General features: G+C 37.0%; 2 protein-coding genes across 4 annotated transcripts in view; both read left to right on the forward strand.

Moving 5' to 3' along the window:
- Positions 1-13,554, forward strand: part of CD47 (CD47 molecule) — a 51,903-nt gene extending 38,349 nt beyond the window's left edge. The window contains exons 5-11 of one of the 3 annotated variants that reach the window (XM_059921194.1): positions 892-984; positions 2,455-2,547; positions 3,905-3,997; positions 9,306-9,337; positions 10,709-10,733; positions 11,154-11,194; positions 13,307-13,554. In XM_059921194.1, coding sequence (XP_059777177.1) covers positions 892-984; positions 2,455-2,547; positions 3,905-3,997; positions 9,306-9,337; positions 10,709-10,733; positions 11,154-11,194; positions 13,307-13,315 — 386 coding nt within the window. In that variant the 3' untranslated portion in view covers positions 13,316-13,554. The remainder of the gene's footprint in view (positions 1-891; positions 985-2,454; positions 2,548-3,904; positions 3,998-9,305; positions 9,338-10,708; positions 10,734-11,153; positions 11,195-13,306) is intronic. The other 2 variants (XM_059921195.1, XM_059921196.1) reach the window with 2 other exon arrangements.
- Positions 1,812-2,120, forward strand: LOC132365455 (10 kDa heat shock protein, mitochondrial-like). Its single transcript, XM_059922184.1, has one exon. It carries the CDS (start codon positions 1,812-1,814, stop codon positions 2,118-2,120), a length of 309 nt encoding a protein of 102 aa, XP_059778167.1.
- Positions 13,555-15,925: the final 2,371 nt, after the last annotated feature.

A 15,925-nucleotide genomic window follows, 5' to 3' on the forward strand; every position in this document is an offset into this window, starting at 1 on the left:
CTCCGTGGTCACATTGTCTCCTCCTCCCCTCCATGTCTCCACTTAATTTCCCTCTGTCTCTCTGTTACAAAAATACCTGTCATTGGATTCAGGACCCACCTGGATAATCCGGGGTAAGCTCCTTCTTTCAGATCCTTAGCTTAATCATATCTTTTACTATATAAGTTAATATTCACAGATTCGGGGGATTTGGAGGTGAACATATCTTTAGGGCCACCATTCAACGCACTCCAGAGGCACACTTCATTGGCCAAGACCTGGAAGTGGGAACAAATGTGAGAGGCAAATCTATCTGAAATTGCAGTTGCCTGTGAAGGATGGCAGTGTGAGTGGGAAATAAGGGTCTGCAGCACATGGAAAGAACAGCAGAGACAGGCTGGGACTCACAAGTGTAAACTGTAGAAAGCCTTTGTTGTTTTTTGAGCAGAATACGGTATAGGCGTAATGTTTAGGAACATAAATTTGGCAGCTCTGTTTGCAACTGGAGTTAGTAAAGACATGGGGAGGAAGGAGATGAATCAGAAGACAACTTGAAAGAACAACTGCTTTGACTTTGGGACAGGTTGAATATAGCAAATGAAGGGAATGGTAAGAGATTCCAGAGTTTCTCACTGGAATTATGTAAGGTAGGTAAGAAGGGGGTAGAGCCAATTCAAGGTTTGACGTGTTGAGACTTAGATGTTGACATTTAAATGTCTTAAGTTTGGTCTTGAATAATCAAAAAAAAGTCATTTATTTTATGTGAAGTTTTTGGGGAAATATATACTTTTAAACCTTTTGTAGTTTATAAGAGTAGTATTGAAATTAATACATTTAATAAATTAAGTACTTTAACATCCCATAAGAATAGGATGTAGGAAAATATTAATTCATATTTTTAATTTTTAACAGGTGAATATTCAACAAAGAGTGCTTGTGGACTTGGTTTAATTGTAATTCCTACGGCAATATTAATATTACTTCACTACTATGTGTTTATGATAAGTGAGTATTTGTTATAGCATGATTTTACCCACCTTTTTCATTTAAAAAGCAGCATTTTTGGTTAAAATATTCTTGTATGATTTTTTTTAACAACTCAATAGAAGTTGGTTTATTAAAAGACTTCCCAGGCTATTCTTAGTGATATTTTCCCATATGGATTAATTTTAAGGTTAACTTCGGTTTTCAAGGCATTCAGTTATCTTGTAAAAAATGATTTTCATATACACTTGATATCAGTGGTTTTTAAAATTATGCTACGTAATTTCTTAATGATTATCTTCATATTTTTATTTCAGTTTTTTGAAGCTATAAGTAGGTATTAAACATGCCCTTTCTCTTCTTTTGCTAAGCCTCTCTGTTTAAAATTCTACAAAACAGGATTATAAATAACAAATAATAGCTTTATTTTTTTGTTGTTGTTACTGGCAAATCTTTACATTGTAGTTTTTAAAAATGATGTAAATATCCAACTATAATTGATGTCATTTTCACTGCATTTTGGGAGTAAATCATTAACGTATTTTTGATATCATTAGAGTCTATTTTTTTCCATTTACATGTTTAACTCTCAGCCTTAGAGCCTGTCTCTGGCTTGCTGTACCCTGGAGGGGTATTGATTTGTTATAAATCACAGATCTAGGCACATGGATGGAGGTTCGGATGTTTACAGTGGCGTGTTTGTGTAATGGTTCTCTCCACCAGAGCAATTCTGTGTGCATGTGGCAAACCCAGGCATAATAGCCATTCACGTGGTAAAATGCACAAGGGTGGTAAAAGCAGCACTGTTTTAAGATTTGGGGTAAAAACTGCCAGTCCCAACCCGAGTCATGGCAAGACAGGCATTTAGAAAGTTTCTTCCCCTCTTTGACCGAGTATTAGTTGAAAGAAGTGCAACCGAAACTGTAACCAAAGGAGGCATTATGCTTCCAGAAAAATCACAAGGAAAAGTATTGCAAGCAACGGTAGTAGCTGTTGGATCAGGCTCTAAAGGAGAGGGTGGAGAGATTCAACCAGTTAGTGTGAAAGTTGGAGATAAAGTTCTTCTCCCAGAATATGGAGGCACCAAAGTAGTTCTAGATGACAAGGATTATTTCTTATTTAGAGATGGTGACATTCTTGGAAAATATGTCGACTAAAATGAGTCACTATTGAAATGGCATCACGTGAAGCTGCCCGTTGCCCCAATGGCATCACATGAAGCTGCCACTGAAGTTCTGAAATCTTTCATTCTGTAAATAATTTGCCATTCCACCTCAGCTCACTGTGAAAATTAAAGATTGCTGAATGTGTGTATCTGGAGCTGACCACTTGTATGGAAAGGCAAGGTTTAGATCACTGGAAAAGAATCTACCATCTGACAAGGAGCTCCAGAGGCAGTTTTTGGTCATAGGATATTATTCTTGATTGCACAAAATACAAGTAGGAGTGATTGCTTTTTAAACACTCTCAACCCACCTCTCCTCTCTGCAGCTATGGGGATGTCCTTCTTCACCATTGCCATATTGATCCTTCAAGTACTGGGCCATGTGCTCTCTGTGGTTGGATTCAGCCTCTGTGTCTCAGGTAAAAGTCTCATCCTTCTCTAGTCTCACTTTGTCTTACCAGGGATTTCTCTTAGAGTTCTTCTTTCTGTTTCTTTTTCTTTCTTCCTTTTTTTTTTTTTTAATATATAGACTTTATTTTTTAGAGCAGTTTTAGGCTCCCAGCAAAATTGAGTGGAGAGTACAGAGAATTCCCGTATACCCCACATAACAGCATCCTCCGCTATCCCCCAGCAGAGTGGTAAATGTGTTATAGTTGTTGAACCAGCATTGACACATTACCACCCAGAATCCATAGTTTACGTAAGGGTTCATTCTTAGTGTTGTACATGCTATGATTTTGATAAATGTATAATGACATGGATCATAGTCATAGATACAATATCATACAATAAAGTTTCACTGCCCTAAAAATCCTCTGTGCTCTGCCTATTCCTCCTCCCTCCCCCTAAACCCCTAGCAACCACTGATCTTTTTACTGTCTTCATAGTTTTGTGTTTTCCAGAATGTCTTATAGTTGGAATCATGCAGTATTTTGCCTTTTCAGATTGGCTTCTTTTACTTAGTAACCGTGTCTTTTTGTGGCTTGATAGCTCTTTTCCTTTTAGCACTGAATGACATTCCATTGTATGTATGTATGTACCACAGTTTGTTTATCCATTCACCTATTGAGGGACAGCTTGGTTGCTTCCGGTTTGGGGCAATTAAGAATAAGTTGCTCTAGACATCCATGTGCATTTTTTTGTGTGGACATAAGTTTCAGCTCCATTTGGGTCAATACCAAGGAGTGCGTTTGCTGGGTTGTACGTTAAGAATATATTTAGTTTTTTAACAAATTGCCGGAGTGTCTTCCAAGGTGGCTGTACCATTTTGCATTACCACCAGCAGTGGATGAAAATTCCTGTCGCTCCACATCCTTGCCAGCCATTTGGTGCTGTGAGCTTTTCTTTTAGTACTCTCATTTTCACCCCACTGAGAATAGTGCTTTCCACATTGCCATAAGAATATTGGCTGTATATGGCTTGTGGGCTGATTGTTCCAGCAGTCAAACTGCTATGCCTATATCTGTGGGAGAGCTTTTAAAATAACCAGGCTCCATCCAGTTGGTTGGAGCCTTAGCTTTACACACTATTTTCCATTAGTCTTGATGTGATAAGGTACATATTATACAGACAAAGGCTTTTTTCTTTTAGTAATTGGGAGTCATTTCACTGACTGACTTAATAGTGATGAACATATATAGCTAATTTTTGTTTCTTGATAATTAGAAAAAGAATCTCCTTAAAACTCAATATTATTACTGTTATTGCTAGTTCTTTTTTAAAAGTTCAATTATTTCATGTGAATTTCTAATATAGAATTTCATTTGTTTTTTACAGAGTGTACCCCAGTACATGGTCCTCTTCTGATTTCAGGTTTGGGTATTATAGCTCTAGCAGAATTACTTGGATTAGTTTATATGAAATGTGTTGGTAAGTCAACCTTATTTTTGTTAGCCTACGCCAGGAAAATGCTTTTGGTTAATTCTTACTGTTTAGGACCAAAGAAATGCATTGGTAACTCCAAAAATGAGAAAATACAGTGAATGCTGCTGTATTTTTTAAATAAATTTGGAATTATTTGGGGTGCAATAAAAGGGGGTAGAAATCATATGAACTAATGAAAAGTTTAGATTATTAACTAGTTTAAAAGAAAACAGCTGTATGTTTTAGAATGTATAAACTTTTTTCTACTAAACAAAAGGAGAGATTTTTGAGGATTCTTTTTTTTAAATTAATTTATTAATTGTTTGTTTTGTTTTGGTATTTTTTTGGCTGTGTTGGGTCTTCGTTGCCGTGCGCGGGCTTTCTCTAGCTGCGGTGAGCAGGGGCTACTCTTCATTGCGGTGCTCGGGCTTCTCATTGTCGTGGCTTCTCTTGTTGCCGAACACGGGCTTTAGGTGCGCGGGCTTCGTAGTTGTGGCTTGCGGGCTCTAGAGCGCAGGCTCTGTAGTTGTAGCGCATGGGCTTAGTTGCTACACGGCATGTGGGATCTTCCCCGGCCAGGGCTCGAGCCCGTGTCCCCTGCGTTGGCAGACGATTCTTAGCCACTGCGCCACCAGGGAAGCCCTGAGGGTTCATTTTAATTAATAAAAAAGGATTTTTAATTCACCCATTGTTTCTATGATAGAGTCCTTTCACAGAGACCTATTTGTCAGTTGCTCTTCTTGCAGACTATTTACAGACCTTGACTCCCCTAGTAGACAGAATTGAAATTCAAAATCTGTCACTTTTGTTAATTAAAGAGCAGTGTCCTCTGACACTTGACTTTAAAATATTTTTAGTTAAAACCAGTATAATCAGAACATTGAGTTTTAAATTTTAAGCTTTTACTACTCTTAAAATCAGTTGTGAGTAAGTGTGGACTTAGCTTATTGTTTCTAAACTTTGTATTTAGTCTTCCAATTTTCAAATAACAGATCTCTGTGTAAATTCTTATTTTTAATATGTTTATGGAGGTAGATGCCTTTAATATTAAATACCTAAAACTAGTGTGATGTCTTACTTAAGCTAAAGATATTCCCTACAATCTGGTTATATTAGTCTCCCTTAAGTAAAAGATTTCTGTCTTTTATTTATGAAGTAAAGCAAACTCTTAACCATTTGTCAAAATAATCAAAAGTTACAAATTAATGGAGTAAAAAAGTCAGTCTTTCTGCTTTGCTTTAGGTAAACTTCATATGTTTCTAAAAATTAACATAAACTTTGAATTGTTACAGTCAGATAATTCCCCACTTGACTTGTATAGTACTTTCAAAGAAATCTTACCTTTATTTATGAACTTCAGCTTTCGCTGACTAATCATTGAGTTCAATTCTTTTATATATTTTTGCCCCCCTTTAATTAATGCTTATTAGATAAACAAGTAAAATACTTAACTAAAATTTACTTATCTTTAGTTTATGTGTTCATAAGCCAGAGTTGTCTCCTCAATGAAATTTTCTTAGTTCAAGCCGTAAAGCGCTATTAAGACTTCTAAAGCAGAATGGCATTCATTTGTAGCCATTGTGAGCATCGCATTATGAATGCTGATGCAGATTCTATTTCTGTTGAGTCTTCTAGTCACCATTTGTCTGGGTCTTGAAGATGACACTGCTGCTACTGTAGCTCCCTAGGAATACTTGAGAACAGTACGTGACCTGCAGTATCCCTACGGCGTGATGCTGTATTAGGTGTCTTTGACTGATGGTCAGCTCTTTGTTCTTTTTTTTCCTCTCATTATCTGGATCACGCTCCCTTTTATTCCCATGCTCCCACATGCCTTCCGTGTCTCACGAAGACCAGCAGGTCTGGAGATGCTGATTCAGTGGAAATAAGCATTGTCTAGCTGTTACCCCCTTGACCTCGCTCTCCCCCCTTCTCCACTGCTACATCCCTAAGAAGCCTGTGAAACCAGTATAATTACAAACATATTACTCTCACATCAGATTCAAAGTGAAACTGAAATCCTGGAAAGTTCCCCAGATTATTTTTTCTTTATGATAGTTTGACATATAAATATACCATGTGTAAGTTAAGAATTTAGTCCAGTTTTATTTACATTTTGAGACTATTCTAAATTAACTTTTCAAATCAACTTGTCTGATACCAGAGTTCAGAGAAATACCTTCGGTCAGTTGAAGGGCAAGAAGAGAAAAGGTACAGGAAAGTAGCTCTTTAGATAACGTGGTAGACTAGAAAAGTTGATGTGTTTTTCATATATAATCTGAATGTGTAAATCTGAGTATATATAACATTAAGGTTGCAAATTTGAGCATTTGTATCAGGAAGTAAAAATTGTAAATGCTTCCAGTGTAACTTTTACTTGTTGCAGAGGCTCTATTTTGGAAAAGTCTAAAGAATGTGTCTTGATTTAAAAGTAATAAAATCCTCAGATAGTTTTTTTTTTTTTTTAAATCCAAGCTATCTTGGAGTAAGTTATGTCTCTATGAGAGATTTAACTTTTATCGTTTTCATTATTTCCCAGTTTAAATTTGTAGCCTTAATTATTACTTTAAATAGTAGGATTTTAAGTTTAATTTTCTCTGTTGTTCTTTTTTAACTGTGTTAGGGTTTTTTGTTTGTTTATTTACTAAAACATTTAAATTTCATAAAATGAAATCAAGGGCTGAGAACAATAAGAATGTGAGACAATATAGAAGATTACAAAGAACTAGCTAAACTCATTGAAGTTGGGTGTGTTACCTATGTAGGATGCTTATGTCCATTCTTCATAAGGGTCAGTACTTTTTAATTTTCCTAAGCTGTTGCTATTTAGTTCAGTATAAGGGAATATAGTCATGTTTTGATATGAATCAACATACTAGCAGTCAGAAACCATATTTACCAGATCTCAGATATTTTAGAATGACATGAAATAGATATGTAAAACTCAGTGATATTTTCTTCCCCATTGTTGAGGAGAGGTGAATCTGGAATCAATAGAAAAAGTTGTCCCTGAAAATTCAAAACCTGGAAATATATTTATAGCATGGGTCAAGTGTTCCTGGGAGAGGAGAACAAATCCAGATGAAGCATTGCAAGTGAGCTCATATGGAATGCTTAAGGCTTGTGATTTAAAAATATATATATACATGGCTGTCAATGCCTTAGGCCCATGGTAACAGCAGATAAATCGCAGTCATTCTTTAGTCACGTAGGTCATATGCCTATTGAAGAGGATTAACGCAAGCAAAATTCACTTCTACACTGTTTGGTTTTATAATATTTGAGGGATCACAGCTGACTGGTGCCCTTTGAATCCCTGTTCTTTATAGATATCTTTGCTTCAGAATGGGCTAGCCAAATGTGATGTTCCTTGGACCTGAGAATCAGAACTCAGAAACTCTTCTTTACACATTATTAGGGTTATTAAAGCAGTTGCTTGGCAGTTCTTAATACTAATTCTGATAAATAATTTATGAGCTCGAAAATATAGCTCTAAAATCTTACCTCTGACCCTTCACATTGCCAATCAGAAATTTACATAGCTGTTCAGATCTCTTTTCCTTGATAGAACATAGACACAGGACATGGTTTAGTTAAAGTAAGTTGTATATACATGTAACCATCATGATCGTCCCTAATAAAGTTCTGTAATTCTGCTTGGTTTATTTGGGAGGTTGCTAAATGTGATTTACCCATGTTCCCAACACATTTCACTCCATAGTACTTTGAAAAGAGGTTTCCTTCTTGTTTGGTTGCAAGGACCAAACCACTCCCCAGGTGCCTCCAGTAAAGGAGATTTACTTTCAAGCCACACATGACACTAACAGAGATGGGAATCTCATGAGAGCAGATCTATAACTGGGCCTCACAGCATAAGTATAGTAAGTAGTTTAGGAATTGGAAGAATCCAGTACATCTCTAAAGACTGAGTCATCATTTGCCCTCTCAGTAACAAGAGTTAGCTGATGCCCTCCTGCCAGTGTAGTTACTTAGTTCCTCTCTCTTTGGTTCTTTACCTGCTAGCCAACTAGCTCATCCTCTCCTTAATGTTTTTATATTTTGATCCTATTCATGTCTTCTCACTGGTATATTTTCTTACCTTTGGCTCTAAGCTTTGCGCTTCTCTTTGCTTACTTTCTGTCTCCTTTTCACCTTTCTTTCCCTTCACCAGCTTTCTAGTCTTCTTTCTGTGTCTCCTCTCCAGGTTCCAATGGGAGAGAGAAACTTTTCCGGCCAGTCAGTTGCCATTTCCCCCGTTGGAGTGAGCCTTACCTGCTTCTGACTCCTCTATAGATTGGCTTGGGTCAGGTGTCACCCCCATTTTCCATCAGTTTTAGAAGCTTGGTAGAGTGGACATGGAGGAGTGGTAGGACATAATTAGCACAGAAGACCAGAGCAGTTCTGGGGGCCTGCCTCAATCTGCTCATAAGTAAATCCAGTGCCGTCATCCAATCCATAGACCAGTGGAACTGACTATCCAGTAGCATCCTTCCTACAGAGTCACTCACAGGATGTTGCCCCTTGATGCTTATCTCTGTAGGACTCTGATTCTGTATTTAGGACTGGTTTTAGCTGCTCTGGGACCTTCTCACTTGGTTTTTGTAAGGAAGTTCTCTTTTCTTCCCTATGCAACTAGAGCGGTTCTTTTCCCTTTTGTCACTTTCTTCGTGCCCTGTATTCCTTCATCTTCATTAACCAATCCATTGAGCAGCAGTGAAGGGTAACTTGAAAAGCTAAGAAGGGATACAGAGAAGGGCTTGACTGTAGCTAAAACTAGCTGCCTAGAATAATTCTCTACACTCAGAGGGATCTGATATTTTCTTTAGTTTGTTAGCTATGTGGAGCTTTGAAAACTGGAAAGATGGAAGAAGAAAAAAAGAAGACTGGGCTACAGGGAACAAGAGCAGTGAGCTAAGGGTGGGCGATGGAGTGGTCATTGCCCTATTCTTTCCACATTCCAGCTGGGTCAAGTAGGGAGGGGTGTAGAGCCTACAGAAGGGCTGAGTCGATGCCAAAGTTTTTCCACCACAAAGTGTAACAAGTGGCTGATTTGGGGGGAGATATGGCATGCACAAATGAGAGAGTGTGTTTATTATTTGATTGGGGTGGATTATTTGCATCATTTTATTCTGTCAATGTATATAATTAAGAGTGTTCTGTATTTTTTAATAGTCTATCAAAGCCAGAAATCTTTCAGTGGAGTTACTGGAACCTTTGGTTTTAGCCGTGAACATTTTATCTTAAAATTAAACATAATATTGCCTTAATTTCTTTCATTAATTAAATTCATTTTCTTATATTTTAATCTCATCAGCTTCCAATCACAAGACTATACAACCTCCTAGGGTAAGTTAAAATTTCTTAAATGAATTGGGTATGATCACTTGATGGTTTAGTCTGAGGAATGGTAATTGAGATATTGAACCCCATTGCTCTCTGTTTGGTGTGACATCAAATTAAGAGAACACTGAAGTCATTTCATGACCTTTGCATGGATAGATCCAATCTATTTTAAAACTTCTGTTTGGTCATTTACTAGCAATGGGATAGAATAAATGATACCTTAAGATTGTGCTGTCTTCTCACACCCAGAACTGAAAAGTTTATGTGTAAGAATAATGGTCGTTATCTGCTGAAGGAAGCCGATTCCAATATATTGCCTCACCTGTTGGATCCATTTGATGTGCATATACAGAATGATATTTCAGGCTTAAAAATGAGGGAGAGAAGTTTATATTAAATTGATTTCATTAAAAATGATAATCTATAAAGTAAATGGAAATATGGCTGAAAATAGCTGTTCTGAATTGATTCATTTCCCTCCTTCCCCCATTTTATAAGCATTTTTCTTCCTGCAAACTGTACTGTAGTTTTTACTATATCTTGGCTACCTTAATAAGCTACCTGAGAAAATTCCAAGAAAAGGAGCAAATTTAGGAGATAAACTGAGAGGGATAAATGAGGGGGGGTGAAAAAAACATTTGTAGATAGAGACTCATCCTGGTGACAAGCACAAGAGCTACTTTATGGAAATAAGATCTTGAAAGGGCTGTATTGTACTCACCTTCCTATAAAGGCTTAATAAAAGCTCTGTCTGGAATGCCAAAAGCAAGACTCCTGTCTGTGGCAGGAAGCGGAGATTACATATGCCCCTAAAGCTGATAAGCCTCAACAGATGTGCTTGAGAGGCGAGGGAAGTGGGGTTGCATCTTACCCCAGGTGTTCACTCTCAAAACATTGGTGCCGTAGCTACACTGGTCACAAACAGCCAGAAGTTTTAAAAGTGCCTCTGTTAGACATAATCCAGCCATTAGACCATTAAATCATAACACTTTTTCTTTCCCTGTTACCGAGTTCAATTTGCGCGACTTGAAAATGATTGTTTTGTTCTCATCTCTGGCTTAACTGTATTATTTATTATGTTGCTATCTGTGTTTGTGCTTCTCAGTTAGGATTTCTTGAACGGAGAGAGGCAGGGTGGGGTGGGAAATTCTGCATAAAAAAAGAATATTAAGAGAATAATTCAGTTATTATAAAACTAATAGCTAGACTTGGCAAGCTTTGCTTTTCTAACTAACTTTTATTGCTTTACTTTGGTTTTTGACTATATATATTCACTGTTTGTCTATAGTTTAAATGTTAGCATATATAAATTTTAGTAGAAAAGGACATGAAATAAATTCTATTTTATGTAAATATATTTTAAATATTTTCCAGAAAGCTGTAGAGGAACCCCTTAATGGTATGTGGTTATTACAAATTTATAAATTCTTCTTGATCCATTACCAGTTCATAATAATTTGAACTGGTCCCCAAAGCAGTTAGAATGCTGTCTATGCCTTGGGAAGAATCTAGGTTTTTTTATTGCCTTAACCTCTCTTTTCTTGATTATTCATCAAGAATTAAGAGTATTGCTTTTGTAACATTTTCACCTCTGAGAAAAATGCACTGTTCTGTGTCTCTCCAGTAGTTGCTTGTGCTAGCCAGGTGATATTTGGGTGAGGGGACTATTGCCTTTTTAATTGGCCAAGATGAAATGTAACACCCCTAGTAGAGAAGAATCTCAGTTAATTTCAATTTCTAATTATAAATTTCAGGAAGACACAGGTTGTCATCTTGGAGTGAGACCAAAACATCTCACTTTCTTTCTCTCTAAATCTAGATCTGTATTCCCAACTTTGTGTCCCTTTGTGGAGCCTGTGGGTATGATCCGCAGAAAGGCTTTTGTAATCAAATAATAACCTTAAAATTAATTTGGCTTTATAGCTGTGGAATAGTTGGCATGATATTACTGCATATTTGTTTGTCTAGAAATGATTTCTAATTGTGGAATCTTACTAACTGCTTGGCTTGTTACTAATTCTTAGCATTTAAAGAATCAAAAGGAATGATGAATGATGGTAAGTATAAAATGCACCCACAATTATAGGTGGGTTAAAATATGGACATTGAAAAGAAATAAAATTGCTTCTTGAAAGTATGGCTTTTTTTAAATAAAAGGGACACTGTCAAATCATAAAGGCCTACATTTCTTGGTTTCTAAAACTTCAATCTACTCTGTTAAAAGTTGCAAAACTAGTAATATAAAAGCTGTAGGGTGTCACTAATCAGACTCTTCAGTCTCATTGCTCACAACAAAGAGGAATTACTTCTTTTTTAAAAAAGGTATTTTTCAGATGCAATGTCTGGTGACTGTAACTTTAAAATGCTTTTTATACGACACTTAGATAATTTGGCACAAATCTTTATCATCTTGACAGAGTTTCTTTTGTGCTTGTGTTAGTGATTTTGTTGCATTTAACCCATGGAGACTTAATATCTCTGCTTTTCCAAGCAGGAACTGGGTTCTAACCTTTTGGGAAAGGATTTAAAAAAGAGGGAGAGAAATGTTTAGTCACTTCAGCTCTTGGGAGGGGGGACTCTGGGCTAATAACTTCTAATTTTTATTGACTTTCAAAGACCTATATTTATTAGTTCTTAAAGATAAGTAAGTCTGAGATATTGAGTGCTGCAAGCATTCATTTTGATTTTACCTTAACATGTTCTGATACTTTAGTTCTGTTAACATTTTAAAAACTATGTTTTCATTTTATCAAAACTTTCTTCATACCTTTGCTATTTACAATCATTCCCTGATCATGTGGATAGTCTGCTTCGTATTTTACTGTTTAAAGTCTGTGACCTGCCTGCTAACCTCTACAGCAAAGTGCAGCATTTATCTCAAGAGGCTATATTCCCCTGAGTGTAATTAATTTTTGCGTAAGATTAAAAACACGCTGACTGTGCCTAGTGGACTAAGTTTAAAACAATGCTTAGACTGTGTTCAGTAAGCAGTCACAGAATGATCCCACTTTAGTAATTTTGCGTCACAGCCTTTATTACAAAAAATGCATGCTCTGCTAACCACTGCCCTCCTAAAAAAAACCATGATTAGCAGGAATACATTAAATGGCATTTAAAAAAGAACTGGTACCTGAAAGTGTGGCATGGTTTGTCCGTGTTTGCATTCTGGTGTTCTATTTTTTGATTTCGTTGTTTTTTTTTTTCCTTTTCCTACTGTGGCGTCATTCCTCTGTAGTTGTATAAAAAAACTAAACACTTCTTCATTTTCAGAAAACCAGTAGAAGAACCTTGAGTGCCTCTTCCTTTGTTAATTTCCTTTAAGATGTGACTTTTTTTGCACCATTGTATCAGGAGTTAAGACAGCAGTTTTTGTGTGTTCATAGCGCATGAAATCTACAATGACCTTTGAAATTCCCTTAATTTTGCTAATTTTTAGCTGTTCAGAATTTGTGGGTTTTTTCCAAATGTCTGTGGTGGGTTCTTCCTACTAACAGTGCACGATGCCCATAGTGTAACTGCCTTGTTGGTGAGTGAGGTTCCAGGTACCCTCTTAGGACCACAGTCCCATTTCCTCTTTCACTTACACCTAATCACATGTTTAATTCTCTTACCTTAAATGAATGGTGTCGATCTAAAGTGAAAGTGATAGAATATTGTTCTAGGATAAATATCTTTTGCTTTGGAAGAATCAATGTCTCTCGGCTTCTCCGCCAACCCAGCAAACGGAGGTTATCAGATTTTGTTGATTTTTATTTCCATTTGGCATTGGCCTTTTACTTACTGCAACTAAAAAGGCTAATGATTTGCCCGGTTTATGTCTGTGACCTTTGCAAATCTAAGATTAAATAATTTTTCTTTATTTTTTGATACCATATATCTGAAACGATTTTCAAATTTTAAAATACATCAACTTGTTAAAGGCATAGAAAATAGACATCATAGCAATTATATGTTCATTTTTCAATTTTCCAGAGTAACTGAAGTAAAATGATGGACTCTGATTTGGAGAGTAGTACGACATGAAAGAAATACACTTGTGTTTAAGCACCGTGGCCTTGATTCACTGTTTTGGAGAAGAAAACAAGAAAAGTAACTGGTTTCCATCTATGGGAGAAAGTAAATAATTGACCTTTCAATGATTGTTACAATTAAGTTTTTATTCAAAGCATTTTTAATTTAGTTAATAAAAGAATTATGATCTGTGTTGTGTGCCCAATTGATATCCAGTTTTCTGTTGTTACTTTTATTCAATTAGGGGCAAAGGAGAGTGGGCAACTTCCAAGAATGATGCCTTTCAGATCCTGGGGCCTCTTGACTCTAGGTCACCAGTTTAAATTGGTCCAAGGTGAAAATTTCCTGACACTAACCTGGTTACCCAGAGCTATCTATGAAAACAGTGGCTTCCGTCAAGCCTTAGAAAACTCAGGTTCACAGCCACTTTGGCAATTAATGGTGTTAGCTGAATAATGGGTCTGCCACTTCCAGGTCAAGGGAATAACATTAAGCACAGACAGGAATTCAGTCGGGAACATCTGTCTTGTAGGCTGCCTCCGTGGGATGTGATACTGACGGAGATCATGGTCTTCATTCTTGGGGGTTGCCACTCACACATTGTTCCTTCAACGTACAGTGTACCAGACCCTTTCCGGATTGAGGGTGATTTTACTGATGGATGTTTCCTTCTTTTCTTCACGCCACCCTTTACATCCTGTCTTGTCCTTCTGTTATTTGCTTCTGCCGCTGTATGAGATGTAGCACTTTTTCTCCTCTTTGAACATGGTCCAGTGACACGGTAACATCACTGCAGAAAGGAGCCAGACTTATTCTCAGAGAACCTTGTTCACACTTTTCAGCAGAAATAGCGATGGTTGTAACATACGTATTCCCTTCCTCGGATTTGAAGGCACAATCTACAGTGTTTCTTCGCTTCTTTTCTGATCTGGGGCATGAAAAACCAAGATTGAGATTTGAACTATGAGTCTTCTGCATGGCAACATAATGTGTGTCACCGTCAGGCCAATAGGCCAACCCTGAACGGGTGATTTTATTACTGTTGTATCTGTGTTGCATGATAAACACCCGTCATCTTCCTCCTGTCGTCCTGCCTCATATTCACCTTACTCTAAGGTTGAAAAGTAAAACAAAACCCACGTTTCCTACCCCCATTAGAAGAAAATTAACATTCTGACAGTTGTGATCGCCTGGAGTACTTTTAGATTATTAGATTTTCTTCCCTTGTGGGTGTGTGTGTGTGTATGCGCTCATGTGTAAGATAGGCACATGTATCTTCTGTATGGACAACAGTGGGGTACCTACAGGAGAGCAAATGTTAATTTCATGCTTTTAGTGAAAACAGTTAAAAACAAAGATCTTTATTGGGTGGACTTATATTTGATGTGAATATTTGATCACTTAAAACTTTTAAAAATTCTAGGTAATTTGCCAAGCTTTTTGACTGCTCACCAATGCCCTTTAAAAATACTAGTTATTCTTCCTGTTTGTGTAATAAGACATTCATATTTGTAGTTGCATTATTAATAGTTATCTCTTAGTCCACTGAATGTTCCCGCGTGCCTCTTTTATGCCAAATTGCTTGTCATATTTTACGTTGGGACCAACTGGTTTGCTCATGGCAAACCAAAATTTATAACCTGCTGATGCCTCAGAAAAGTGAACACACTATGAAGACAGCTCTTCTTGAAAAAAAAAAAGGAAAAAAAAAGTTCTTCCCTAATTGTGTTCCTGTCCAAAATATTATCATATGTAGAGGGAGCTGTATTCCTTTACACAAATTTGATGGCTCCCTCTACTCTTTTTCTTTCTGAAAATATTTATATTTCACTAGTATTGTTTGTTACTTTAGAAATCAATTTTGATGAAAGGAGGGGAAAAGCAGTTGGACTTGAAAAAGATCCAAATTCCTATTCTCTATTAAGAAAAAGTCAGGTATGAAATCTTTATAGTAAACTTTTTTATGAACCAGAGTTGTACCTTTAATATGTAGTCAGCTCTCATTTATTTGGAGTTCAGTCTTGGGACTTATCCATCCTTTGTGTTCTCTTTAACACTGCCTGTCTTTTGAGGCATTCACTGCCCTAGACAACACACAGAGGTAGCAGGAGAAACGCCAGATGAAGTCAACCCTTGCTCTTCCTCGTCAGCTTCTCTGGAAAAGGGACCACAGCAGCAGGAGCCCTCTTACTTGGGCATCATTGGGCCAGTTCATTCTCTTTAAATTAGACTTACAATGGCAGTAAGTTTTCTGTCACACCAAATTAAAGTTGCTAACAATGTTTTGAACATCATATATCTGTTCCCCCCATAATCTGCTTTTTCACTTAGAGATCCCAATTTTTGCCATCGACTCTTCCATCCAGTTTTATTTACTGTATGTTCTCAGAGTGACACCATTTGTCATTTTGGCAACAAACCTTTCCAACCTTTTCTGCCAAATCAAATTTCTTTCTCCTTCAAAACACCCTCCCACCCTTCCTCCCTGACTGGCTCTCCTTTGCGATCTGTGCCTATCTGTCCACCTGCCTCTTTCATCTCTTACTTACCTTTCCTAGTACTTCACGTGTCTCTGCCTAG

The sequence above is a fragment of the Balaenoptera ricei genome, chromosome 4 (genome assembly GCF_028023285.1).
Source record: "Balaenoptera ricei isolate mBalRic1 chromosome 4, mBalRic1.hap2, whole genome shotgun sequence".
In the NCBI taxonomy this organism is placed as follows: Eukaryota; Metazoa; Chordata; class Mammalia; order Artiodactyla; family Balaenopteridae; genus Balaenoptera; species Balaenoptera ricei.

Bases quoted from the DNA above. Each gene is read 5' to 3' on its own strand.
- LOC132365455 (XM_059922184.1), top strand. From the start codon at position 1,812: ATGGCAAGACAGGCATTTAGAAAGTTTCTTCCCCTCTTTGACCGAGTA.